The sequence below is a fragment of the Oreochromis aureus genome, linkage group 15, assembly GCF_013358895.1.
Source record: "Oreochromis aureus strain Israel breed Guangdong linkage group 15, ZZ_aureus, whole genome shotgun sequence".
Lineage (NCBI taxonomy): Eukaryota > Metazoa > Chordata > Actinopteri > Cichliformes > Cichlidae > Oreochromis > Oreochromis aureus.
In genome coordinates, this window is record NC_052956.1 from 10,400,595 (window position 1) to 10,427,993 (window position 27,399).

The 27,399-nt window shown below is 42.2% G+C and overlaps 1 protein-coding gene across 2 annotated transcripts in view; it reads right to left on the reverse strand.

Moving 5' to 3' along the window:
• LOC116310716 (tyrosine-protein phosphatase non-receptor type 14) overlaps positions 1–27,399 on the reverse strand; it is a 42,651-nt gene that overhangs the window by 1,875 nt on the left and 13,377 nt on the right. The window contains exons 1-19 of one of the 2 annotated variants that reach the window (XM_039598763.1): positions 26,413–26,635; positions 25,856–26,268; positions 23,417–23,592; positions 14,038–14,135; positions 12,358–12,425; positions 11,859–11,929; positions 11,666–11,753; positions 11,487–11,575; positions 11,289–11,376; positions 11,009–11,091; positions 10,709–10,769; positions 9,164–9,242; positions 7,727–8,196; positions 6,337–7,635; positions 4,875–5,015; positions 3,670–3,888; positions 798–926; positions 328–562; positions 52–215 (exon numbers count right to left, since the gene is read on the reverse strand). In XM_039598763.1, the coding sequence (XP_039454697.1) occupies positions 52–215; positions 328–562; positions 798–926; positions 3,670–3,888; positions 4,875–5,015; positions 6,337–7,635; positions 7,727–8,196; positions 9,164–9,242; positions 10,709–10,769; positions 11,009–11,091; positions 11,289–11,376; positions 11,487–11,575; positions 11,666–11,753; positions 11,859–11,929; positions 12,358–12,425; positions 14,038–14,135; positions 23,417–23,592; positions 25,856–26,029 (3,732 nt within the window). In that variant the 5' untranslated portion in view covers positions 26,030–26,268; positions 26,413–26,635. Of the gene's footprint in view, positions 1–51; positions 216–327; positions 563–797; positions 927–3,669; positions 3,889–4,874; positions 5,016–6,336; positions 7,636–7,726; positions 8,197–9,163; positions 9,243–10,708; positions 10,770–11,008; positions 11,092–11,288; positions 11,377–11,486; positions 11,576–11,665; positions 11,754–11,858; positions 11,930–12,357; positions 12,426–14,037; positions 14,136–23,416; positions 23,593–25,855; positions 26,269–26,412; positions 26,636–27,399 lie in introns of those variants that run through there. The other variant, XM_031727594.2, reaches the window with a different exon arrangement.

The following is a 27,399-nucleotide window of genomic DNA, read 5'->3' on the forward strand; positions in this document are numbered from 1 at the left end:
ACCTTCACTAAATTTTAAATTTGCAGCCCCTTAAGGACATCATCCACACACCTCATTGTGCTCCAAACACCTGATCATGAGCTCAGTTAGGATGACCACTCCAGTACGACCTACGCCGGCGCTACAGTGCACCACCACAGGTGGATTGAGGCTCTTTGAGGTGTCCAGCATAGAGTTAGTGTGTCTCCTCACAGACTGGATCTCCTCCAGATATGCTGCAGAAAAGAAAAGTCACATTGATGACATGTCTAGTCTTTATGCTGGCTCTGTTCTTACACATATATGATTAAGCATATTTATAATAAAGGACGGGGCGGTGGCACTTACAGAGAAATCCCAGTACATATTCAGGACAGCCCTGCTCAGGCCAATCTGTGTATTGCAGGTGCCAGACCGTCCTCTCCTGGCCAGACAGCAGGTGTTTAACCTTCAGCCCCGTAGTGGCGTAGCACCCCGAGTCCGTGCGAAATTTGGTGGTCACCTTGAACTTGCCGTGAGTGGCTGAGTTGTGTTTGGAGCCCAGTTTAGGCCAATAGCGGTGACTCTTGGACCTGCCACCCTCCTAGATGAAAGGACGACAAGCGCCAGATGAGAAGTGATTCGTGGGTGATGGGAACGAAGAAAAGAAGCAGATGAGGCAAAATAGATGTCAACAACGAGTCCTGACCCTTAGAAATAAACCTAAAGTCACAGTGACACACACTCGCCACTGTCATTTCTCTCACAGACAGGAAGCTATCGGCCACTAAAAAAGAAAAAAAAAATCCACATCTGTGTGTAAGTGTGTGTCAGTGTACCTCCTCGGCAGTAACCATGGCGATAACGTTGACCCCCTGCTCCCAGACCATCTGCCAGAAGTCAGCACAGGTGTTGGCTAGTGGACCCTGGGTAGCAATGTAGTGCCATTCCTCCCCTCTGATCATGACCTGGGAAGACATGCAGAATCAATTAGTGGATATTACAGTATGCAGTGCATATGCAATCAGCCTCAAATATACAAACAAACACTTATTTGTTTATCAAGAAATTAAGCCAAATGAAAGAAAACAAACACAGGAGCAGATCTAGTAATGAACTATTATCTCCAAGTAGCATAAATGGAAACATTGACAGATAGCTAAAAGTAAATGACTGGCAGTTTACATATTCAGACTCTAAAGGCCTTAGTTAGCATGTTAAATGTTAAAGTTCACAACAGTACAATTAGAAAAAGACTGAATAAGTATGGCTTGTTCGGCGGGAATGATAGGAGAGACCCTCATCTCTCTAAAAAAAGAATAATGTGGAAACATGGATTAGGTTTGCAAAGTTGGACAAATGAGACCACAGTGGAGATGTTTGGCCATAATGCAGCAACGCCTCCAGCATAAACACCACTGCCCACTGTCAAGCACGGTGGAGGAGAGGTGACAAGAAGTATTCTAGTCCAATGTGAGGTCATCTGTCCGGCAGCTAAAGCTTGGCCAAAACTGGGTCAAATGTGACAATAACCCAAAGCAGCAAATCTACAATTGAATGGCTGAAAAAGGAAAGAATGAAGGCGCTCCAATGGCCAAAAGTCTAGACTCAAACCGACTAAAGTGCTGCGGTAAGAACTGTGAATAAATGAATCCACACAACCCTGACTGAACTGAAGCAGCATTACAAAAAAAAGACTGGACTTAAATTCCTCCACAACAATCTGAGCAACTGATTAAAATCATACAGAAAATCATTACATTCATTTTACAAGCTACTGAATCATGGGATGTACTTAGAATATCACAGAACTGTATAGAGTCTAGTGAAAACCTTATTTATTTATAAAAGTACAGCCAGCGTTTGAAATTGTTGACTATAAGTAAAGTTTAACTGTTGAAAATGTTAGACTGATGTGTCAATAATAATCAGCTGCAGTGGAAGTAAAAGTAACGAAAAGACGGTACTCATTGATAAACAGCTAACGCAGTTTATTGTAAATGATAAATTGCAGACTGATGCAATTCCTCAGAGTAAAAAGCAAGCTGAAAGGAGTCCAGGTCAGGTTTAAAGTCTGTCTTACAGGGCGGAACAGAACAGGCTGAAACCAATGTATTAAAGTCAATGACTGTATATAAACTATAATTAAAAAATAGTGCTGGCTGCTAACAGAAGTTCAGCTCACCTACAGACGTCTATAATATTCACAACCACTGGAGGGCAGTGTAAACACCTGTTACTTTTATCCACAGCAGGATCGCTGTTCTTTCATTTATAACTCTATTAACTCCTTATCTCTAGTTTTCTTCCATTTCCCCTTCCTGATAACCACAAGACCACAAATAGCACTTAAATACATCCAATCTTTAGCTCACTCCGACCACAGAAACTTCAGTACTATTACATAAAGGGCATGTCTCAGCTGATTTCTCAGGCCACCTCGTGACTATAAACACTGTATTAAGAGACGGATGGGGAATACACAAGGTCTTTTTGTTCTGCGGCAACCACCTTAAATGATAGGGGAGTAAGAGGGTTACACTGTGGTAGGCAGCGATTCAGTGCTGCTTGGTGCACAACGTACACATGGCATGCAGACGCACGCGTACGCACAAGCTTGCATAAACATACTGGTTGCAACTAAACATGAATAAAGAGCCAGTGAGAGCGACTCAGGTTGTTTAAGAGGGTTTTGGAGTTTGGACAACATTCTTTGGGAATTCCACAAGCTCTGAGAGCTTAAAGGCACAAACAGCCTTCAATAGCTGCCTTTCATCCTTTCCTCCGAGCCATTCCCTGCTTAGCAATGACCACAACAAAGACTAGAACAAAACTGAAAGCATCAACTTTATACTCTGTTTTCATTTAGGCTGTATGATGTGGGTGTTGCAAGCCACTTTGAGACTGCAAGTCTGTTTAAGAGCCATGTAGATAAACCTAAGTATTGTAAAACAACTTGTGATATATTTTTATTACTCAAGTATTTCTTCTTAAATTGAAACCAACCAGCAATCAAGTCACAGTTGCAGAGCTGACATTATATGAGCCACCCGAAGAAAGCCACAGCTACATGAGTTGGGGTGATATCTCTTATCATCGCTGTCCAATGAAAAACATGTGCTTCTGATTTTGGTTTGGATAAAGACATCTTGATTGATGAGTTTAGCTTCTTAAGTTTGGATTGTGCTTTTCTTTGGACATCACTCTTCAAAATGTACGAATTTCATGGGGAGACACAGAAGGCTTTAAATCTGTCTAACTCAGCACTGTGCAAAAGTCATGAAGTGATCAAGTACTCATCTTTTTTGTTCTTTTTTTGTGTGTATATACAAAAAAGAAACAAAATATGTATATAGATATGTATAGATACAGATATATAGATATGTATAGATATAGATGTATATTTGAATGTATGAAATATGACAAAGATAACTTCCACAGTTTCAGTTTGACACATATTTTCTGTTTCCGTTTGAGTAATTTTTCAACAGGAAGGTGGTATAGATATATATATATACATATATATATATTTACATACATACATAATGGAACAAAAGTCAGCCAGCATCCAGAAAAGAGCTTTGAATATCCATTAAGGCACATGGAGAAATATTACTGAAGACTACAGGAAAGGAAAGGAAGGGTAACTCAAGACTTTTAAACAGTACTGCAAAAGCCTGATCACACACAGATCAGCACAGCTGTGTATACCTTGATATGCGAGGCATTTATGTAGCCCGTGTTGTTCTCCTTGTTGGGTACAAGCTCAACTCGATTCTCCTCATAAGGAACAACATCTCGGAAACGGTTGCGCTCTGCATTTTCGGGCAGAGTTGCTGTTGTGAGAATACAGTCTACCCTCTTCTTGGGCACCTGCTCATACTCAGTAAAGACCCGCTCTTCTTCTAACTTCAACTCCAAGGTCTTACACTAGAGAGAGAGAGGGAGAGAAAAAGTACAGGGTGTTTATTATTCAGAAGTCTCTCTTTCAGTCCCCAAAAAGGCACTCATTCATTTACATTACACCCCGACAAAGGCATTCGAATCCAACACTGTTATTGTAACACGCTCACATTTTTAAATTCTCATCAGTCTCCTCATGATGCTCACAAGTATTCATACTGAATCAATATAGTCAGGAAAGAGCCGAATACGCAGCAGCAGTGGTGTTTATTAGGCCAGTCATGTCTGAGAGGCCAGAATCTCTGTCTGTCTCTCTTTCTCTGTGGCTGGCTCACTCTCTCTCAGGTCACATTCTTAACATACCAGCAGGCCCAGAGGCGATAAGCACCACCGTGCCACACGTTCCACAGCCCACTTAGGGTTTGCCCCCATTAGCTTAGCAACAGTTGGGACAAAGACTGGGATTCACACCTCCACACTCAAAAGGGAGCCAAACACACTGGGGATCTATTTGGGCAGTGGAATTCATTAAAATTATGTGATTAATAGAGACTGTGAGTTTTGGTATGACGATGACCAAATAAACTTTTTGGGGAGCTTTAAAGCTTTTATGATTATTTAAATAAGTTTAAATGAGTAAAGAGACCTAATCCAGAACATCAACTCTGATATGTTATTCTTGATATCAGTTCTTTAAATACTTGTTTTAATAATTGTGACTTTTTTTAAGAGATTAAAAAGCCTTTTCTATCTTTAATATGATAAGTTTCCAAATACATACATGTCAGTAAATCCCAAAGGTTTTGGGTATAGTAAATGTAGTAATAAAGTAGCAACAAAACAGAGGATTAAAATGAATTCACAGCAGCATATTTTTAAAGGTTGTCTGTTAATTAGCAGGACTTTTTTACTATATGTTACAAAATATACAGAATAATACAAGGTTACAGTCATGAAACCCTTAAACTTTAACCATAATAATGTATATGTTGTACAAAAAGCAAACATCCTACCCTTTCATCAGTAGCCGCCTTGGCGCCTTCCTCCCCTGGACTCTCGGGGACAGGCATTCGGGCGACGTAGAGCCCGTTGAGTGCGGCCATCATCAGCGGCCTCTTCATGGAGTCCACAGACATCTTCTGTCTCTCCAGCGTCTTCAAGAGAGAGAAAAATCCTGTTGTCATGCTTACAGGCACCAGCAGGTTTGCAAGACTGACTGACCTGCCATTGCACGAGTACAGTGTTCACGCAGATGTGCATGAGCTGTAGTGGGTGGGGAGAATTTCACGTGCATGTGCATAAACTGCCCGTACCAATCCCCTTGTAATAAGTCCAAAGGTGAGAAACAGGAAGCCCACTACACAAAGCCTATTAAGAAAGAGTTCTTATCCATCTGGTTGTCTTCATCCTCATTTGTCCTTCTTACATGTTATTAATTGTTTCATCTTTGTTTATTCCCACCTACCTCTTCAGCTTCTGTTTGATTACAACACACTCTCTGTCATCCTGACTCTCTTTCTCGCTCCCAAACACTGACCCACATTGCACCGTCTCCTTCCTCGAAGGATTACCTCTCCTAATCTCTGATGCTATTAAACCTCCAGGACAGTGCCGCCCTTCCCCTTTCCACCTCCTTGATCCCCCATGGGGCAGTCAAAACAACAGCTTGGGGGTCATAAGGGGGTATCCTCTATGCATAAGATAAAGCAGCTGGCATAAAAGGGCTCTAACAGCTTTGGACAGCAGTAAGAAGAAAACATTCTTTAAGTTTTATTGGCTAAAATCACACACACCTGCAATCACAGACAGACGGGTTTATCTCTAGGAGACAATTATTTATGACTGGACTGGTGCTGGGTCAGATGTTTGCATATTAACAGAAAGCCCACCGACACAAAAACACCAAATTCAAAGAATAATCGGAAGGCTTAGTAAGGCTTTTAGCTGCCTCGGGGAATTCAGAGTCCAGTGCTGCCCTTTCAGGTGCTGAACCCCAGATTACTGCTAATCAGGAGCTTTGAAGCTAGTGAGCAGACAACAGACTGTAATATTTAAAACTATACCAGTACATTGGCTTCAGAGGTGTCAGGCATTGATGTTTTATTTAATAATTTCATGCTAAAAATTTTTATTCCATATGGAAAGGTAATCGAAAAAAAATTGTGAATGTTATAAACATAGATAATAATACAATGCAACATATGATGTTAAATTTTAAGTTTAAAAAATGTATTATTAAACAGAAAATGTCTTGCATTGTATTATTAAGTAAAAATGTGTTAAATTGTATTATTACGTAAAATAATGAGTTACATTGTATTATTGAGTAAATGTGTTATATTGTAATATTAAGTAACAAATGCATTACATTGCATTAGGTAAAAAATTTGTTACATTGTGTTAAAATGTAAAAATGTTTTAGTTCTAAAATTTGAGGGAACGGCTGTGAAGATGTACAATGAGTGAGTATCTTACCCTTTGAGCGATTTCCCTCTCCACTATGCTGTCTTCCAAGGAAAACATCTCTGATACTGGCCTCTCTTTGACCGGCTCCTTCCTCACCCTCTCCTTCACACTGGTCAAGTCCGGTTCTGAAATGGATGGACCTAAAACTGCTCCATTCACAACACTCTGATCCCCCCGGGTCAGTGTCCCACCACCACCACCACCTCCACCACCAACCCCAGGCCCACTAACACCCTGGCTCTGTCCAGTCTTTAGGGCGCAGCCATGGCCTTGGCTTGGGTCCACTGGTCCCTGGTTGCCCTGTGGTCCTTGATTATGGTTGGTGTGGTGGGTGTTGTTGTGATTGTGGGTGTGGGTGCGAGCTTGAGCATTGCTTGCAGGTCTAGGAGGGCCCGGGTATTCTGGAGGGGGTTTATTGGGAAGTTTGGCCAGAGCAGCCTGGAGTTGTGCACTGATGCTAATGTCCTCGTTGAGACCTGGAATTTGAACGTCCAGTTCAGGCCTCTCCTCTTCTTCCTCTTCCTCTTCTTCACTTTCACTGCTGTGTATGAGCATGGTGGCATTAGAAAGAGTCTTTTGGTGCTGATAAGTCACTGCCTCAGGTGCATTCTTGGCAGGCTTCATGGGCAACTCTTTTGGCTGCTGAGGTGGAGGCTGAGGTTGAGGTTGCGGCTGAGGTTGTGACTGAGAGTTTTGAGGCTGGGGCTGGGGAATGGACTGAGGCTGAGATGGCATCACATGTTCTCTCAGAGTATTCCGCCGATGAAGAGGAGCATTCATTCCTTTCATCACAAGGCCTTCCATCGCTCCTCTCATGCTGCTTATAACCTCCATGCTGTGTCTCTTGCCCAGCGTGGACCGGTGCTTAGCAGCTGCAGTTAATGGTTCACTGACCTCCTGCAGGGACTGGTGCACCACAGCTGAGCTGTCAGGCTGGAAGGTTTTGACTGACAGCTGCACCATGCGGGTAACCAGTTCTGGACTGCTGCCGCCAATGCGATGCCGATGGCTCGCTAGGTCTGGCGTGCTGGTGGCCGGGCGAAAGGAGCTGGAAGGGTAAGGTGGAGGAGGCCGTGACATGTGGTTCCTCAGCATGTTGGCTGTAGCTGCATAGTTTCCCATGTTGTTCCCCTGTTGTTTGGTATTTGCCAGCTCGGGTGTGCTGACTGTATGAGAGATGGAGCTTCCTCCACCTCCACCGCTGCTGCTGCCTCCACTTTCATTAACTTGGGGTGAATGGCACGGACCCTGGCTGTTGGCTGGTCCTCCCTGATGAGGGCCATGGGACACCGGCTTACTATATGTGATCTGCAAGATGAACAGTCACAAACTGATGCATTGAACTAGGAAGCTAAATAAACTTAATTAAATAATAATCTCAGAGCATCCTAACCCTTACCTGTGGTGTATACGGAGCAGGGCTGGGTGCCACACCATGATAAGGGCCCCTCTCTCGCATCTCTGGCTGGCTGTACACTAGAGGCTCAGGCTGCCGGTAGGCACAGGCGTTGCTGATATTCAGACTGCGTAGCGACTGGCTGTGAAGGTCATGGTGAGCAGGGAGCATGCACCGCTTCTGCCGCATGACAGCATCGTACTCAGGCGTGGGCCGATAGGATGGTGCGATGATGGCACTGTGACGGTGGCTGGGGATGTAGTCAGGCCGCATGAGCTCACTGCCAGGGATGCTGAGGTTGGAGGACATGGGCGAGGGTGGGACAAAATTCTGGGAACGATTGAGGGAGCTCAGGCTGGGGCTGCTGTACATGCTTCCGTTTGGCACGTTACCGTTTCGGTAGGTAAAGTCCACTGTACAGCGATCTAGGCTGCTCTCTGACTTGTAGTACGGGTCATCATGGAAGATACTGTCTGCACAGCAAAGGAAGCATGGAAGCACAAACAAAAGTGTTTAAAGAGGATCACAAGAAAATCTGAGCTGCAAACATCTTTAAGCAATTTGCGCACTAAAACTAAACTTAATCAAACAAAGATTTTATTGATCTTTGAAGCTCTATGACTGTTCACATACTTGGTACCTCAGTATTTCATATAAAAACTTAAAAGAACACACGGTTTGCACAGTGAACAGTGTTGGAGCTTAAAAGAAAGAAAATCAAAAGGGAACATACAAAAAATTTAAAGAAAAAAAAATGAAGGGAGGCCAAATGTTCCTGTAATCTTGCCAGTGGTATGGTGAAGGTGGTACTGGGGGTTTTCCAGTCTTGCAGTTTAACTGTCTAAGCTGTTATAAACAAGCTGAAATAAACACCCTTTGTGGCATCCCGAAGGTGGCAAAAATGATCACTGCTGTTTTGTTGGTTTCACAGCTGCACCAACCACCACAGAAAAATATGTCATGTTATTCCTTCCCGCTGAGCAGAGCGCTCTCCCGTGTGAAACTATCCCATGTTCACAAGGAGAAGGAAGACAAGCATAACCTCTGTCCGCACAATCGGAGTATGATGCCTGAGGTCACACTCGAGACCGATCTCACGCCCACACGCAGTAGCACACCCAGAATGTTTTTCCACTCGCTCGCTTTTTATTGTCAAGCTGACATGAGTGAAGCTCTTCGGATTATAAGGCAGGCTGAGTGTGTGAACGCGTCAATGAAAGAGTGAAGCATAAATGAGGTCACCGCTCTGCACCCCAAACGTTGGGCTCTAATTGGCTGGGAGACTGTTAAAATGCGAATGGGCTGTGAGTCACACGCCTGATGGGAAAGACACAATTAGGAGGACTGTTGTTTTGAGTTATTGTCAGGGAGGCAAAAATCTTAAATCACACTGTGGTTAAAGCAGGGGGAGAAAAGCCACTCTAAAACAGTAACACCTACCTTGAGAGCTCTGTGTGTCCTGATAATGGTCTCCAAACTGGGAATGCACTGACTGGAAGTTACAGGATTGTGGCCGTGGCTAAATGAAGAAATTGTAAAACGGTTAAAAAGTGTGACATTGGAAGATCTCCTGATCCTCAAAGTGATATTTCAGTTTCTTTACATCACACATGAAACCATCACTTTACTTTTCTGTCTTAACACATCAAACACAATGGCTGACTGTGACCAAGCCAGATTGAAGCTAGTGCTGCCGATCTGTCATTGGACAAGGTTTGCGGTACTCTGAGCACTCCAGTGGTCTGACTGAACATCTATTGTGCCACATTTAGCCTCACCATTGTCTGGCCAGCAGGGAGGGAGACGCAGAAATCACTGCCTTCGCTGTCGCACCGGAAATCAGAGCAAGCAACACCCTTTCTAACTTTCCAACAACACCCACCACACCACCAACGCATGCTAAAACCAAGGCTCCATGGCACAATTAAGAGCTTATAGGAAAGAAGGAGAACGCCAGAACTCTCAAAAAAATGCTTCTTTATATTTATTAAAGGGCAAAAAGATGCGTGTTTCAGCAATAAACCGCCATCAGCACAATTTAAGACAAACAACAATCACAATAAAAATCAGTGTGAAATTCCAACAACAATCAGAAAGCAGAGCTCTAATTGCATGATGAAAAACATCTGCATAGAAAACCATGCCAAAGGTAGCAGACATGTGCTAACAACTTAACAGTAGTTCTTCATTTGAGCCTTTAGGGCTTTCTGTTTGTAGTGCACGAATCCAGTATTATTCCCTTTATAGCAACAATGTTTCGATCGCCGCCTCTTCTAAGAAGAGGTATCATTTCACATTGGATTCATGCACTACATACAGAAACCCCAGAAGGCTGCAATTAGAAACTACTGTTAAGCTGTTTTTTGTTTTGTGGATTTGTGGATTTGTGGATTACATGCTTCTTTCGTGTGATATTTCATATACAGCCTTTTCACTTATATATAGTATGTTTCTAAGTGGTTTTGCTACTGTGTAGAATACTTTCTAGTACTGGCGGCAACTTATTGTGGAAATGTACACATTTTTCTCTACTTTTATGAATATAATGGAGTATTTGTTCTGACGGTGTCACAGTGTTCTCTTTTTTTCCCCTTTAACTCTAGTACCCTTAATTGATGGGCTTTGACACTGCAACAGTTTCGAGGGTAGCTGCATAGGCATAGACCACCCTCATAAACCTCTGATGCAAACCCATTCATTTTGCTCTGGACCTGAATATGACAGAAGCATCTCAGAGTTACTCCTAATAGGCTTTCAGGGGGTAAAGAGTTAAATTTTTGGAGTGGAAGGCACTATTAGTCTGTATGTTTGTATTCTGGACGATTAAGAGCTTCCCTGAGTGGGACAGCGGGGTCAGGTTGCTAATTGTGGACGTTTCTGTGTTCTCCCTTTGTCCTCCATTCTCGTCTCTTTCATATTGACCAGAGGCAATATTCAATAGCTATATCAAATCACTTCAAAACATACAAATGCTTCTCAGCATACCAGAGACAGGCGATGAGTCCAGGTTGGTCTCCTCCTCATTGGTGCAGGTGAGTGAGTGGGCCTAAAAGAAACAGACACATTATGTGAACAAATTAGTATTTTATTAAATGCAACCAGGTCTATAAGGTCAGTGAATGCTACACAGTCTTTTATAGCATACGTTTTTTTTTTTTGTGGGGTTTTTTGTATAACCTTCAACAGGTTGTTGAAATACCCATTAAAAAAATAAATGACAGACAATTGATATCTTAGTGTTTTAATGGCCTTCAGCGGGCCTCTCTGTGTGGCCTTGAAACTCACTCTGCACAGATCTTGTTCTGTTTGTAGAATTTGTGTCTGGCTGTGAAAAGGCGGGCGATGTACTTGGCCATTTCCATATCCTCCTGCAGACACAAACAGAGAAAAAAATAAATAATAACACCAAAAGTTTAAGGTGAACAGAAAAGGGGTATTTCTGTGAAGTCAAGAATCAACTCTCCCCAGTTCGTTTGTCACTCTGCAGGTATTTTGTGGACGCATACTTTTCCTGCGTGTTTAACCTCCCACTATAAACCTCTGTGTCTGCAGACACAACACTCACCATGTGAAAAACGATGGTGTCGTCTCTGCTCGTTATCTCCACTGTGATGGCTGACTTGTTGTGTGCAATGGTACCAATGTCCTTCCACCTTTATAACACACAGATGCAAACAAATGTTTAAAAAAAGGAACAACGGTTCCTCATCAGTACAGAAAACTATGACAATTCTTTCTTTCTTTTTTGAAAGGAGAAACTTACTTGTGGAGCATGATGGATCTGCCATTTCTGTGTTTAACAAACACTCCAATGAAAGACACGCCGATGAATATGTCATTGGTATAGTTGTCCTGTGGAAGAAAGTATTACACAAGAATGCATGTAAAATCTCTCAATCAAAGATTCTGATTAAGAGGCTGAGGGTGATGTAATTTATCTACCTTAGCTGGAAAGCTCTCCTGGCCAAAGCCATCCAGTTTTTCCACCTCCTTGATGTACAGCAGTTCTGCTTCAGCGGCCTGCATTCGACTGGAAAACACAGAATGGTACCAAGAATCTCATTGTCTCTATTTTACTTTGTCTTGGTGACACATGCATATATGTGCATACAGTATACAAAGTAGCTAAGAGTACCAGTGACTCTTGTGCTCCTCAGCAACTTTCTGGGTCCACTCTTCTAGCACCTCTTCTCCATTACGCCAGTTCTGAGAGAAAATAAAGACAGCAAAACATTGTGCAGCAAATAAGAGCAATGCAGAAGGAAGCTGTGCTTTCCCACAGAACATCATGTTGTTGGCAATGTTTAAAAAAAAAAATAAAATAATGCTCCATAATTTAATATTTTGTTTCTATTTGGTAATCAGTTCATATTAATTCCATCCCATCCTCCAACTCAAATTCTTCTTTATTCTTTTTGCTTTTTGCCTGTGAGTCAGGTATGCAGAGGGAGGAGGTACGCAGATGTCACAGGAATGTGTGCCTTCAGGCAGCACATACACAGAAAAACACACAAACACAGACTTTCTCTCCCTCTCTCTCTCTCTCTCTCACACACACACACACACACACACACACACACACACACTCACACACACAGTGCTAGAATTTGAATGGTAAAGGCTCGAGGACTCACCACTGGGAAAAGCACGTACTCCCTAAGGAAGTCCTGAGACAGGAATTGAGTGAAGTCTCCAAAGTCAGCTAAAAATTACAAACACAGATGTTCACATTTATTTACACAAAAACAATGAATTTCATTTGTACACTGTAGTGAGCAGCCTTTACACTATAAACTGACTGTGAGTTTGTTATTGTGTTTGATATCATTCAGTTGAGGTGGTAAGATGGTGCAAGGGTTAGCGCCACCTCACAGCGAAAAGGTTCTGGGTTCGCAGGTCAGCTGGGAACTTGCAACAGAGGGAGGAGAACAGGTCATCTACTAATAGGGAGGATGGTGGTTTGATCCCTAGCACTGGCTCAGTATCCTTGGGCAAGATACTGAACTGATGCATTAATCAGAGTGTGCCAATTGTAAGCTCTGAGTGGTCAAGTACAGTAGAAAAAAGGAATCGGTACAGTCCAATATGGACTCACTGTGTTCACCCTGCAACCCATCTTGCGTGGGTTCTCAATAGGTATCCTGGTTTCCTCCCATCATCTAAACAAACACGTTTGGTTAACTGGAGATTATTAATTGGCCACCGGTATAAATTTGAGCACAAATATTTGTCAGAGACTGGCAACCCGTCTAGTGCGTACCCAGCCTCGCACCCCATGACAGTTGGGATAAGCTCCAGCACAACCACGACCCTGAATTGGACATGCATCGTGGTTTGGCCATACATCCTGTCGGCCTTTCTCTTCGATCTATACAGTTTCCCTAATAAGAAAAAAACTACTGATTTAAAAATAAAATAAATTTATGTTACGAAGGTGTTAACCCAATAGGACAAAACGTCGGGATAAATACAGTTTTTCCAGTTAAAACTAAGGCAATTTCATTTGTACAAATACCTATTATATTCTGCTAGCTCTCTTTGTGAAATTACCCCTCAAGATTAGAAAAGCAAATGCTTAACATTAGAAAAAAGTCTGTTTTAACTCAACTGTCATCTCAACTCAACTGCATCCACAATGGTCAAAGCAATGCAGATTTCATACATGTAGATGCTTTGTCATGCTGTTGTCATGGTTACCCAGGGACAATCACATGAAGCTACCTGCGGCAAATGTGCTCTTCAGGCCGTGGACATGTCCATTGAGTCCTAAAGTGTCCCTGAGTGTTTCTTGTTTTATTTGATGGAAATATATGTGAACTTGTGTACTGTGCAATACTATTAAAGATAACAAAAACAAATATCTACATAACAGAAACAATACCACCTGCACAATCTCTATAACATGTACAGTCCTCCTGATATTGCTTGTACTAAGTACCTAAAAAGCATTCTGTTGTTTGCCGGGCAAAAGGAGGTCTAGCACAGGATCCTCACCTCCCGACAGATAAGAGCCTTCCTGATGCTGCTACAGCTAACCTTGGAGCAGCTGATAAGCAAGCTGTCTGTTTACATTCCCCTGGGACACAGACAGCACCCAGGAACTGAAAGGATGGAGCGAGGGTGGGTGTGTGTGTGTGTATGTGCATGTGTTAGGACTGATACCATAGGAACTCAAGTGGACTGGGTTCTCCCTGTGGTATGCAGCCATATAAGGTAGTGAAGTCAAGATGACCTGAGAAAGTGTGAGTTTGTGCTCACTCTCACTCTCTTGCGCTGTCTGTCTCTCATTGGGAGACTTGTTCGTGTAGTCTTACCTTGTACTGCCAGGCCAGCAAGCCTGATCCCCTGCTCTACAGAGCACTGTAGACGTCCATCCAACACCTCCTTCTTTACCTGCAGGTAATACTGATACCTACAGAAAAAAACAGGAAAGGAAGGTAAAAAAAAAAAAACAACAGGGATAAAAAGAAACCCAGACCATGTTAAATAAAATTTTTAATTTGTCCAGTGCATTGATTTATGATTTATTTATCTCTTTAGGGATTTTAATAATGAGCCATTATGTTGTAACCATCCAAAGTAGACTTACTTCAAGCTAAAAAAAAATGGTATGTACTCCTATTGAAACCACACGACTATATAATGTCAGTTTTGTTTTAACAAAAAGATGTTTCATATGCGATCGCTGACAAAAACTCGACACATAAAGCTAAACTGAAACAGCAACATCAAAGGCACTGTTACCATGGGAATCTTTAAACCTGCAAACATCAGGTCGAGAAACCACCTGAGCAATGATCGCAGTCGGGAAAAAAGGTCTGTACATGATCATAGCGCAACGCAAACCGGAAATCAGAGGATGTTAACCTTCAAAATAAAAGCTGTGTTTCAGCACTGTACCCAACATATATCAAAATGTGTAGCTTTTGATTTGAAAGTCTCCCTTTCTGCTGTGTGCTGCACGTTTTACTATTTCACTTTCTCTTGAAAAGTAGTTGGGAAGTGTTTGCAGACAAGTCAACATCTTTAATGCAAACTTTGAGCAACCACAGTAATCTGCTAGCAATCAGGCCTGTGTGACTGGAGGCTTGCATAGGCACTTGGCTGCATAGTCACATGTCCAAAATAGAAGACAAGTTAACGTTACATTATTGGCGATCACTTTACTGCAAAATACAATATAAGAATTTTCTGAAATATCAGTGGAGCAAATGAATGGGAAATTCACTTCTAGAGCTGGAGCCTTTGGAAAAAAAAATAAGAGTGGTCACTTTTGAGCTCAATACCTTCAAAACTAATTCCAATGAGGATAAACTGCACTTTGTGGAAAACCATGTGGAAGCATTGAATCTAGGAAAAACTAAATTGAGACCATAAAAATCATTTGGAAAAATTATACTAAAGACACGGAACAAGTGAAAATTATAATCTTTTTCTCACAGATTTCTAAACTGGGAGTGACCCCATGTTATTTTATGGTAATTAGCAAACTGTGATTGTAAACTTCTGCCATACCTGCTAAAAAGTAAGCATGCTCGCTTTTAGCTCAAAGCCTTGCAGAGTTGCTAGAAAGCATACAGACCATAACTTTTTAAAATCAGACTGCATCTGTATGCATTTTATAGCTAAACTGCACAAAACACTGACTAAGTGGGTGGCAGCATTGGCACTGTTGTTCGCTTTCAAAAACTCTTTGGTTAGTACCTTTTTTTTTCTTCATATAAGCCACACTGTCTCCAAACACCACTTATATAAAATCGAGTTGGAAAACATGATGGGTTCCAGTTTGACACATTTATCCAAAGAAAGTAAGAGGAGCTGTGCTCAAGGCGCTGCACATTAGCAACTGAAAGATGGCCAACATCTGCTGAGACACCACAGAGATGTATTCCTCTGCTTCTGGTCTGTGCAACTGAAAGTATGTGTCAAGAAAGTATTGGCAACGGCATTAGCTGCTCAAAACAATATCAGTAAGCCTGTTGCCGAAGTGAGGAATGAGTGAATCACCTCTATTTGAAACAGCAGTGAGTCATTTTTGACTTGAGTGGAATGCCAAATGTATGCCAACGGGGCTGCACAATATGATTTTATAAAAGGCATGTTACACGGGGCTGACGCAACTAACTCGGGGTTTAATCTTCAGCAGGAGCAACACAAGCTTGACAAAAGTGGACCATTATAATTGCAGTGCAAATGTGAGGCAAACTGGGAGTCATTTCACCGTGGTTTTAGGCAGTGGTAGCTTTGCCAAGCGTAAGCTGATATGATGACACAGCTCAGATTGTTGAGCGGCTTTCACAAAATGTGGTAAAAGTCCCAAAACCGAGAGGCTGAAATACACCGAGCTCCTAAAGTTTCTGTGCTCCTTTTGTCCACTTTTAGTCGTGGTCCAGCTGGATGTTTGTCTTTTGAAGAATGGAGTGGCCACACAAGAGGAAAGAGAGAACTGTCAGGGTGACCGGGCTCAGCTGCATAAAAACTCACACGCCGTTTCCTGTTGGCTGCCATGGCGACCACAGACTGAGTCTTTCCAATGTAAGCTGTGAGACACCTTTTCTGATGTGCACACACACACACACACACACACACAGTCAGAAAGAGTATGCAAGCCCATGCCAGAGTAACCAAACATCTATGTGGAAACCACTAAGTTACATGCTTAGTCATTCACCCACTCTTCTTCTTCATGCTCAGAAGTTTTAGTTCATTTTCTGTCCCGAGCATCTGCAAAACTTGGTTTCACTCCTCGCCTGCACATTAGCTCCCACCTATCTTTTTATTCACCCCCCAGTTTCATTTTCACGCCCGCCATTATCGCCTCACATATTTCATGATTCATATTCTCTTTGGCATTCTTTCCCCCACTTCTCCCTTCTTTTTTGAGCTCCTCTCAGCATACTCCTGGGCCTATAATCTGACCCCGCCCTCCTCCCTCACCCTGTCATTACACCCGTTGGCTAAGCTGCCATTCCGTTCCCGTGGCAACCCTCTAATTAGCCAACCCCAACCACAGTGGTTGCAGCGAGAGGCGGAGTCTGATGCGGTTTAGAGGGGAGGAGCCAAGCGGGACACAAAACCCTTCAAATGATTGTGGACTTTGCTTTTAAAAACTCTCTATGTTTTCCCAGCAATCGCTGTATGGGGTCTGGAGGAACGCTGAGGTCAACAGAGGTTGGTTCTCATTCTGAGGTTCAATGGTAACAACATGATGGTGTTTATACATACGCGAAGCCAGCAGTGGCGAGGTGGACAGTAAACTGTTGAAATAACTCTGAACAAGTGGAAGCGTGACAGTAAAAGTCTCAGAGCGTTCCTCATGGGAGAGTCCACTTTACACAGAACAGCCACAAACGCAGCCACATCTTATGGAGCTGTGGTTTCCTGTATTTTTGGCTTCAGGCCTTGAAATCAAACCTCTACAGGTTGACAAAAACTGACCCCCTCCCTCAAAAAACAGCCAAAATTAGTCACCCTTTATGTACAGATAAGTTTCTAACTACCAAGTGCAGTTTTTTGTAACTGATTAAGTCAGATTAAGGGAATTATTAAAATCAGATGGCTTGTAATCTTTTAAGAGTGTAATAGTGACAATAACCACAATAATATTTTTTGCCATGTATTAAAATTCAGAACCGTTTATTCATTAATAAGCCTACAGAGAGTCTAAGAAGTGTAGAGACTGACCTGTTTTATGATTACAACCTGATTCTGCACAAATAATAAAACCCATACGAGTCATACAGCACTTTTCATTAATCACAGTCTTATGCTTGTGGTTATTACAGTATGGTTATTCTAGAAAGCGCACATCCTTCCAGTGTTTTGAGACCAACCACAATTGGACAGATGAGGCATCTCCAGCATTTTCTGGAAGCTCTTCACTCAAAGTGGCAAAGGCTTTTTAGGCCATGTGTCTTGGCTTTTTAAGGAGGGGTTTGGATTTTCCAGTTTTCAAAGATAGAAAACTACTGGTGCATTTCTAAAAGTACATTTTTAGGGGGGGGGCTTTTGGTGTATCCAATCCATATCCAAGCCAAGATGCCGTGTCACTCTTTAAGAATGCGGATTAATTTTAAAAAGCTAATAAAAGGCTTTAGTGTATTCAAAGGATAGCCAGTGATTTCCAGATTTCATTTCCACTTATGTCTACCATCCTAATCTACAACCTGCTTAAAAATGATTGGTCATTAAAACCCAGACTACAAACAGATAAGAAGAACCAGAAGGCTTCCAAAAATCTTGTTCCTTGCCTATAGAGTTTACATATTCATATACAAATATCTGCCTTTAAGTCACTTTATGAGTTTGTCTCATCAGTCCTAACTAACTTATATCCTTTTTTCATGCATATTTTGACAGCTGTAATTTTTTTACTGATTTTCATTTTCATGCTTCAGTGCTTTTAAATCTTATGACTCAAGTATGGCACGAAATCAAATTCCTCATTAATAGCCCCGGGTGCATTTTTATCTGCAGAGCTGAAAATGTTGCTTTGAAATGAAACCTGAAATGAACTGCAGCAAAACCATCAGACAGCAAGTGCTAAAAAACTATGTTAATGACCCAGGTTGTGCCTGGGTCATTACATGAGGGTTTTTAAACAAGAGGGTTTTTAAACAAATTTGAAATAGTCATCTATATTAAAATGAATACAACAGTCCTCAAATGTTACTATTTTGCAGACGCTGACTTTGAATGGCTATAAAACTGTAAATTACAAAATAATACGCAAAACTCACCACAAAATGATTTTAGAATCAGATCCAGAAACTTCCAAGGTTACCAAACAAGTATAAAATGTAGGAGCTTCAATAAAGAGTTAAAACACTCGACTGCATTTAATGATACCAGTTTTTAAATGGGGGAATAAACAACTGCTGAAATTGTAGTAAAAGGGAGCAAATTTGTCCCAAAATCAGCTCATTATGTTTTCATAGAACAAGACAAACATCACATAAAACTGCTAGCAGCAGAAAAACATTTTATGACATTCAAGACTTGCATGCTTGCACATACTTGTGCACAAAGAAACCCTTATAGTCGCACGCACCTGGCATGTATGTCAGAATGACATCACAATGCTGTAACAGCAGGTGAATATACATACATGGACATGAGGTAGCGCTTTCCTTACTAGGGCTTTTCTTGGGACTTCCACTGTGGCAGAGTGCTCTGCTGGCAGTCCAGGCAGCCTCGCAGGCACAAAGAGCCCTTTATATGCCCACGCATGTTCAAACCCTGCTCAAGACATGCTGCCAGATGTCCAAGCAGTCTGGACAACAGGCCTGCGAGCATATGCGCATGTTTGCATGCATGAATGTATGTGTGTACATATGTTTCAGCCCCTCCTCCATCTCGACCACCTCTGGTGATAAGGTGACCACCCCTTCAGCCCCCGGGATGCGTCCAGACGGCTTGTGTGGGAGGCAAGAGAATATCACTTTGAAATGTGTTGAATCAGCAAGGGGCACAGCCGAGTACAGCTGTGTGTGTGTATTGGTGATAACTAGCTGAACAAAGCTAGGATTTCAAGGCTATTGGTGCTGTTAGCCTTAGGGGCTGCTGCGGCCAGCTGGCCTTGCTCCAGTCAACGGCTCTTCGTTCAGGCTCCTCATTTTCAGTCTGCGAGCCAGCTTTTCTCTCCTTTCTATCAGAAACATACAAGTAACAGAAGGCTTTAACCTCCTCACTCTATGCAAGAGTGTAAGATGTGTTTTTGGTGACAACAGGTAAAAGTACTCTATTTACAAGTGAGCTGTACAGTATATCTGTAACTCCTGCCTAGTAATTGTACTGTTGACATCCATGTCTAAGGATAATATATAAAAATTAATGAAGGCTCAGGGGGAATTTAACAAGATTAAATCAAAGATAATTATCACCAATTTAGTATCTGACTAAGTGTGAAATATTTTAATTGTTTAGTGAGCTCACAGAGAGCTGTAACCAAAATCTATTGAGTTCAACCTTCATTCCAAGTGAAAGTGGACACATTTGAAGAAATGCTCCCAAGATATTAAAATATATATATATATATATATGTATCTGACAAGAATTGGATAGACGCCTAGAAAAACATTATAACAGCTATGGACATATTTCACACAAGCGCAAAGAGTCTGTGTTTTTACAAACTGAAGTAGGAGTGACCAAACATTTAAATATTATGACTATAGGGTATATTGGAGAACTCTCCATGGTGAATTTGTAAGTATATACAGCAATGGATGCAGAGACCCCAGCTTCCCCTGCTCTGACTCATTTTTGCCGCTGCAGAGAAAGGAAGCGAGGGAGGAAGAAACAGATGACTCTTCGAATGGGAAGAGCGGGAGATCCAATATCAGGTTACATATCAGCCAAATACTGAACATCAAAGACCTGACCACAACATACGACTCACATTACCTTCTCAGAAGATCTAAAGTCTACAAATGTCTTGCCCATCTCATTTCTACTTGTTCTTTTTTATTGTTTTCGTATTACTAAATTGCTGTTAAAATGGACCGAAAATGCATCACATCTTACCTTAGTGAATGTGAAAGAGTTAGCATGCATTTAAAATAATAACCTTTTTTGACCTTTAATTTAACTTTTCTCAATAGTGGTTCTGTGAAATAAAACTAATTCAAAGCACCAACGCCTAAAAAGCCAGATCTACTCTGTCTCACACGGTTTTCCCAAACAAACAGACTTTACCACGTGGACACATAAATATGTATAAGGTCTTGCGATAAACACACGCAGGCAGACAGCTCAAACCACATAAATAACAAGGCTCAAACGTGAGCTGAGTTCTGCTGCCAAGCTTTTACTTTCTCTGCCCCCACTTGTTCTTCCTCTTTGCCTTTGTCATTCTCCCGCCCACCTCACCCTCATCAGACCAGGTGTGTAGAAGCAATGACAGGGATGTGCTTCCCTGGATCTGATCCCGATCAACCTTCAGACAATAAATGATGTGTATTTTTTTAAAAAGGGAGCTGCGACTGTGCCTATTCCCATGCTGACTGGCTGATTTCTCAAAGGACAGAGCGATTTGAATTTAGTAAAACCCATCATAAGGCGTATTGGATAATAAAGATGTTTTGAGAGTTGAGGAGCTTGATATATATATTTTTTTTTTTTTTTAAAGGATGGGTCTTTTGGAAAAGTCTGCCTCGTGGGTATGCGTACGCTCTCACAATGTGGTGTATTGTAACGTCTGACAGGGCTGCAGCTGGCTTCTGAGAGGATTCTTGGGGGATTGTTTGAGGTGTGTGTGTGCATATGTTTTGTAAACCAGACCCCCCACCCCCCCACCCCTTCCCCCCTTCTCTCTTCTCTCCATCCCCTTTACCCCCCGCACTTCTGCTGCAAGGAATGTGTGGTCCGCCTCCTACGCTGGACGGTCGTGCCAACATTCCTGACTAACAGATGAAAAAAAAGAAAAGAGAAAAGTGAAGGAGACAGGAACACTGAGAAAGAGCAAAAACGTAGGACTAAACTGATCTGCTCTTGATAAAAAGTAGAAGGGTGACACCATGTACAGGGATTGCAAGGAAGAGAAAGGGGGGCTTGAAAAAAAGAGACGACCATTGTTTCCTAAATTGCCCCTAAGCCCCCATCATAACCCCCTCAACCCTATAACCCCTGTGTACACACACACACATACACACACATCATAAAAGCCCTCAGGGGATTCCATGAATACCATCCCTTTACCAGAGCAGATCCTGGCTTCTGTATAATAAACCTGCAGACACACTCTCTCTAGACAATTTACTCTCCTCTGTCAGATCGCTCACAAATAAATTACTTCACCACTTTCAAAACAGGCTAAGTGCGGGCATGCATGGTTCTCAGAATTACTATAAAAGGGTTAACACGCTGGCAAAAACACACACACCTTAAAACTAACTCTAGTGTGAAAACGTCAAGCTGTGACCTGCAATCAACCTTTCCCACTTCCCGAGAAGCAGAAGCCACAAATTCACCAGCTCAGTGTGAGGCAGACCTGCAGAGTTCGGCGCGTCAGTGTGTGTGAGAGTGTGTGAAGGAATATGAGACGGCAGACTATCCGCTACACACTGACCCTTGCCTGCACTCTTCACAGCTACCCAACATGCTCATTCACACACTCATTCCAACACACACACACACACACACAGTGGCACAAGGAAAGACTGGTTGCCGCTGATGACATTATCTATGTCATCAAAGAGATGTTAAAGGAAGTATCTTTGAAGTTTCTGGAAAACACTGATTCACTGTCTTCCTGGGAATTAGCTGCTGATCAGTTTCCCCTTCATACTGGTATGCTAACTATGAAGCTAAAGCCAGGAGAAGTTAGGATGGCTTACCAATAAGCCCCCATTCACAGAGGCTTAGAGACAGGTCAGCAAACCACTGGCAACCTCTGGTCAAGAGGTAAAAAGGATTATATTCCCGCGACCGGATGGCAAGTGGTGAAATCAGCCCAACAAGGATGCTACACCTAAAACCTCCTTATGTTTGCTTTGGTTGCTAGAGGATTGCCACAGTCGCCTGTAGATTTTGTATGGAAGAAGGCAACTTGTTTGCAAACGCTTGCCATTTACTCATCAAGCTGTGGTGAAATTTGAAAACGAGAAACAGAGAATGTTCACCATCCAAGGAAAAGGTGCACCGTTCAGTGCAGCACCATGTACTACATGCTAGCCAGCGACCTACAGCAGCCGGTCGCAAAATACACACTTTGCTTTAGCAAGCAGTGTTTATATACTGGTTATCAGATGGTCGCTGACCAGTCTGAGACTGAGGCCTGAGATTGTTAACAGAGAAAAACTAAACTGGCTCTATCTGAAGGTAGAAGATGCATAATCCCCAAGTACAAAACATTCTCCACTTTTTTGTGTTCCTATCAAATGATATAACTTTGAAATTACTAGGGGTTTATGCTGCTTTTTATGGATATATTTTATCTTATGATAGACGCAGGCTAACCTTTCCCAAAATCTTTGCAAGAGACTGTATATAAAGGATGGACAACACCATAGTTGTTTGTTAATTTCAACATTAGCTTGAATTTTAACGACCATAATAACTGACAAGGATGGGTAGCAGTTGGCCGTGGAAGTTATCGGCTAAGAATAATAAGACTGGATAGCTAGATCCATCTATAAACTTTATGGTTGTATTGCAGCTTGTTAATAAACATAAAAAGTATATAAAAAGTAGAATGTAATTTACTAAAACTGACAGTCAGTCTAATTAACGACACAGGAAGCCATTATTATTTGTCTGATAATTTCATTAAAAAACTTCCAAAAGGCACCATGAAATAAGTCAAAAGCTCCATGAAGGCCAAGCAGACTTTCAAAACCAGCTGGTGTTTAAATGTAAAATTACATTTTTATTTCTCCACATTTTCAAAGTGACTGCTTTTAAGCTCCTGGCATACTAAATAATGAAGAGTTATGGGACAGTAATCATCTACTTTAGGAGACTGATCACATTTGGCTTCTTTGTAGCCAGAACCACTTTGAAACGTCAACCAATATTGACAATTAGTGATGAGAGTCATGAGAAGAAGATTTTGCAGTATTATGGCAGCGTTTGGAAAGCACTGTTACTACTGCAATTCTCTAGATAAAGCTAAAGCACATCTGCATTCTAATCATGTGGCTTTCTCAGTGACTTGCGTAACTGTCTCACAGTTACCATTTGGAGATTCTTTACCTGGTGGCTTCTTGCTCCAGCCGGGAAACATTGGGAACATAGAACATGACTCCAAAGAAGAGCAGTGGCTCATTGCCAAACTTGTCCAGCTGCTTCTTGAGGGGTTTCTCGAGTTCCACCCAACGTTTTTCCGGGGTCTGGGTCTTCCCTTGGAACCACAGTCCAAAGTAATGTGTCTAAATACAGGGGGTGAGGAAACAAAAATAAGTTGTGTAAGCCAAAAGGAGTATAAAAGAGCCAAATAAATTAATTCGCAATAGTGGAAGCAAAGGGCTAATGAGAGAGGCTGTAGAGATATACCAACTGACCAGTCAAGGGAATCGGAATCGCCCAATTTCAAGCATTCTTTGCACTTAATGGTGGGACGCCAGTCAGTCACGTGAAAATCCAATTAAAACTAGGTTTCCTTCCATGCATGCACAACATGAGCACAGTGGTGCAGGTAAATAGTCACACACACATTCACAGCTACATGGTAATATGTTGTTAGCATGGAAGCTCCTTACTGTGAGTGAAGACAGTAAAGTGGAAAGGTGGCCACCACGAAAAAACAGACCTAATCAGACACTTAAATGACCTTCACCCAGCTAAACTTTGACATTTTAAAGAAGATAACAAAGTGGCAGACAAGCTAGCAGCCTCGGTATGAGCAATGGATCAAAAGAGAAAAGGGATGATATCCTGTTATCTGGTCAAGTTATAAACATCCTGGAAAATTATGTAACTGATATATGTTTTGTTATACAAACCTGTTGCACCTGCTTTTGTTTGCTAAAGTAAAATATGTCAGGTAAAAGTGGGTGTACAGCAATTCATTTTCAATTATTTTTACATCTTTATTTTCACTTTCTTTTCAGTTTTTTCAGTGAGCAAAGAATCAGCAAAAATCTAAATCTGCAGGTCACGCATAGAAAAAAAAACAGCAATTGGAATCAGCCAAGAAACCTGTAGTTGGTGCATCTTTAGATGGGATTTCTCAGGAGAGAAATGGTAAATGAGTTGAGAAATACACTGAAAAGTATTGAGAGATTAAGCGCCTGAATTAAAAGCACACATTTCTCCTTAACATCCGACGAAACCTTTGACGTCAGCAGCGTAACGCTATTAATATTAAAGTGGAATCATTGCAATATCATTACCTAGCTCACTAAATCCAGTGAAAGTCATTAGTCTTGTTATCCAAACAAAACGAACATATTTAAACTGAAAGTGAAACACAAAAAGCAAGAATAGACCAGTTTATTTCTCCCTTCACGTATGATGGTTCTGATAAGAAATTGTTGACATGAGATGCCACCATGTTGTCAGGAAATCCATGCATAATGAAAACACAAACATCAGCTCACAATCCATTGACTTTTGTAAAAACACAACATACTAGTGGCACGGGTTTGTCTCTGTGTAAAGATCTCGTGAACTTTTTTTCCACCGTTTTATCTCACGCAGTACATTTGGCAGAACATGTCATTTAAATGTCATGTTTTTAATGTTTGGTTATTTTGTGTATTTGTGCATTTTTCATAGGTTTCATAAAAGGTTGAGCACACAGACTTGGCCAGTAAAAAGTCAGAGAGAAAGTCATAAAGCTGGTAACTGAAACGGCGCGCACACATTCATGCGTGCAGACGGCCACACACTTCAGACCTCAGATTTAACAGCGAAGACGAAAACAACACGCACACTCTGACGCACACATAATCCTGAGACGGTGTGCACACGAGGGGCAGACAGCCGCTACAGCTGGGGTGCTTCATCGCCTCATTTATAACATCGCTGACACCCAGCAAATACCACAACTCTGTGTGAGTACACTACATCGCCCCTCGCTCTTCTGCGCTGTCAGCAGCTCCAGCAGGTGCAGACACACTCTTGAGCACACATGTTCATCAAATTTAATTACCCTTGAGCCTAACACGCACACAATCGTCATGTGATCTTTGACCTAGACAAACCATGCTTTTTACACACAATTCGTTTGCTTTGTGTTTTAAGGTGTAAGAACAGGAAAGGAAAGTGAGAAATCATCAGAAGTCCACCTGCTGGTAGAAAAAAAGCACTGACAATAATGGGAAATAGAAGAGGAATGAGAGGGACCCACGGGGTAGGGGAGACAAGAGGACGAGCAGTATGTCTTTCTTCTGCAGTGAAGAGAGGACATACGTAATCACGCTTCATTAGAGACAAACAAAGACAGTGAAGGAGAGACGCAGCAGAGGGCAGGGAGACATGCACAGGGTGTGGGGAGAGACGCGTGGCAGACACACAACCAAACTCAGAGTAAAAACAAATGCCCACTCCAACTCCCCATTAATTACATCCTGTAGCTGCCAACGGCAGACAATTTATAACACTTGCAAGCTCAGATAAGACAAATGTGTCAGAAACCTATCACACGTCATACTATCTCAAACTAACATGCACATGTGTCACAACACTAACCTCCCGCAGCTCCAGCCTTTGGGCCACCGCCTCCAGACATTCCTGTCCCGTACTCTCCACTGACAGCGTGCATTCAATCACATTGCTGTCCAGCAGGCGGATACGCGTCACAAAGTAGTTCTTGCTCAGGACATTGTAGCGCCTTGTGCGCCGCAGCTTCAACCGGAAGGGCATGGCTGGCAGGAGGTCAAGGCGGGGTCGTGGCAGAGTCAGAGGTCAAATGTCACTCGAGAGCAAGCAAGCAGAGAGAGGGGTGGGAGGGCTCTATGACCTGGCTGCTGCCCTCCTCACTCTCGCACGACGCCAGCCACACCACCGGGCGGAGAGATGCAACCTGGCAAGGCGCTGGCCCATTCCCAAAGGTGTCCAGAGAGGAGGAGGAAGACGAGGAGGAGAAGGAGTACAAACGGGTGCTGCAAAGGGAGATAAGAGAGGAGGATCAGTCAAACACATAACTAGCTTAAAAAATGATTTAGAGTTTTATGAATACATTCCCTTTCCTAAGAACGAAGATGGTTTTCTAATCAGTGAATAGTCTTTCAAATAATCCCTCCCACCTTCCATAAACAAGCAGAAAGTAAAGCAGATAAAAAAAGGAGTAGTTGTGGTGCTAGAGCATTAGCACAGCACAGGAATGGTACGGCAGCAGCCAGACAGCTTTATCCTATAGTTCGGGCAGCTGCGCTCTCTGGACTCCCATGAGGCCCGGCGTCGGGCAAAGCTGGGAGACAGAGTCAGAGATGTGAGGCTATGGATGAACAGACATCAAACGGCCGTGCGCAGACATCCATCTGAACCCGGCAGCTGGCTTTGAGGAACTAATGGAGCTTCTATCTGCCTGTGTGGGAGGCCCTTCCTTTCCTTTTTATCTCTGCTCTCTCTGCTCGACAGGAGCACAGTGCCAGACATTGTGGAGCACAGTGCAGCGGTGTGTGTAAGATCACACGCCTGCGGTGGTGGCACATATGTTGCCACAGAAACACTTTTTGCCAGCTACTGACACAAAACCAAACAAAAAAAACCCCACATCTTTGTTGTTAATAAGAAACAGAAGTGTGAACTCGTGAGGTAAACAAGAGAACACACACGGGGAAGTTTAAAAGGTTGAGCTAGGTGTTTGGGAATGACTTTGAATGCAACTGGGGTGCTCATCAGTTCATAGCTTTCATGTCTGTAATGAGGAAAGTCCTTTGAAAAAGAGCATGACAGATATAAAGGCGGAACAGAGTACATCCTGTAGGGGTGTACTCTGTATATCGCACATACTCAATCATATTTTAAAAAGTAAGCTTTAAACGGAGCTGTTAGCCAGCAATCTCTAAGGAATTTCAAATAATCCTGCTAATATCAATGGGATTAAATTTAAATAGCTAAAAGCAGTGTCATTTTAAGGGTGGTGGCTACTTTGTAGCCTTGTTAGACAGGAACTAGATTACAAAACTAAATTAAAAAAAAGCTCCACACCTTGAAAGAAGGGAAAAAAACAACTTCTCCTTAAAACACAGACAAACCAAAGAGACCAGAAATTGAACGCTACAAAAGAC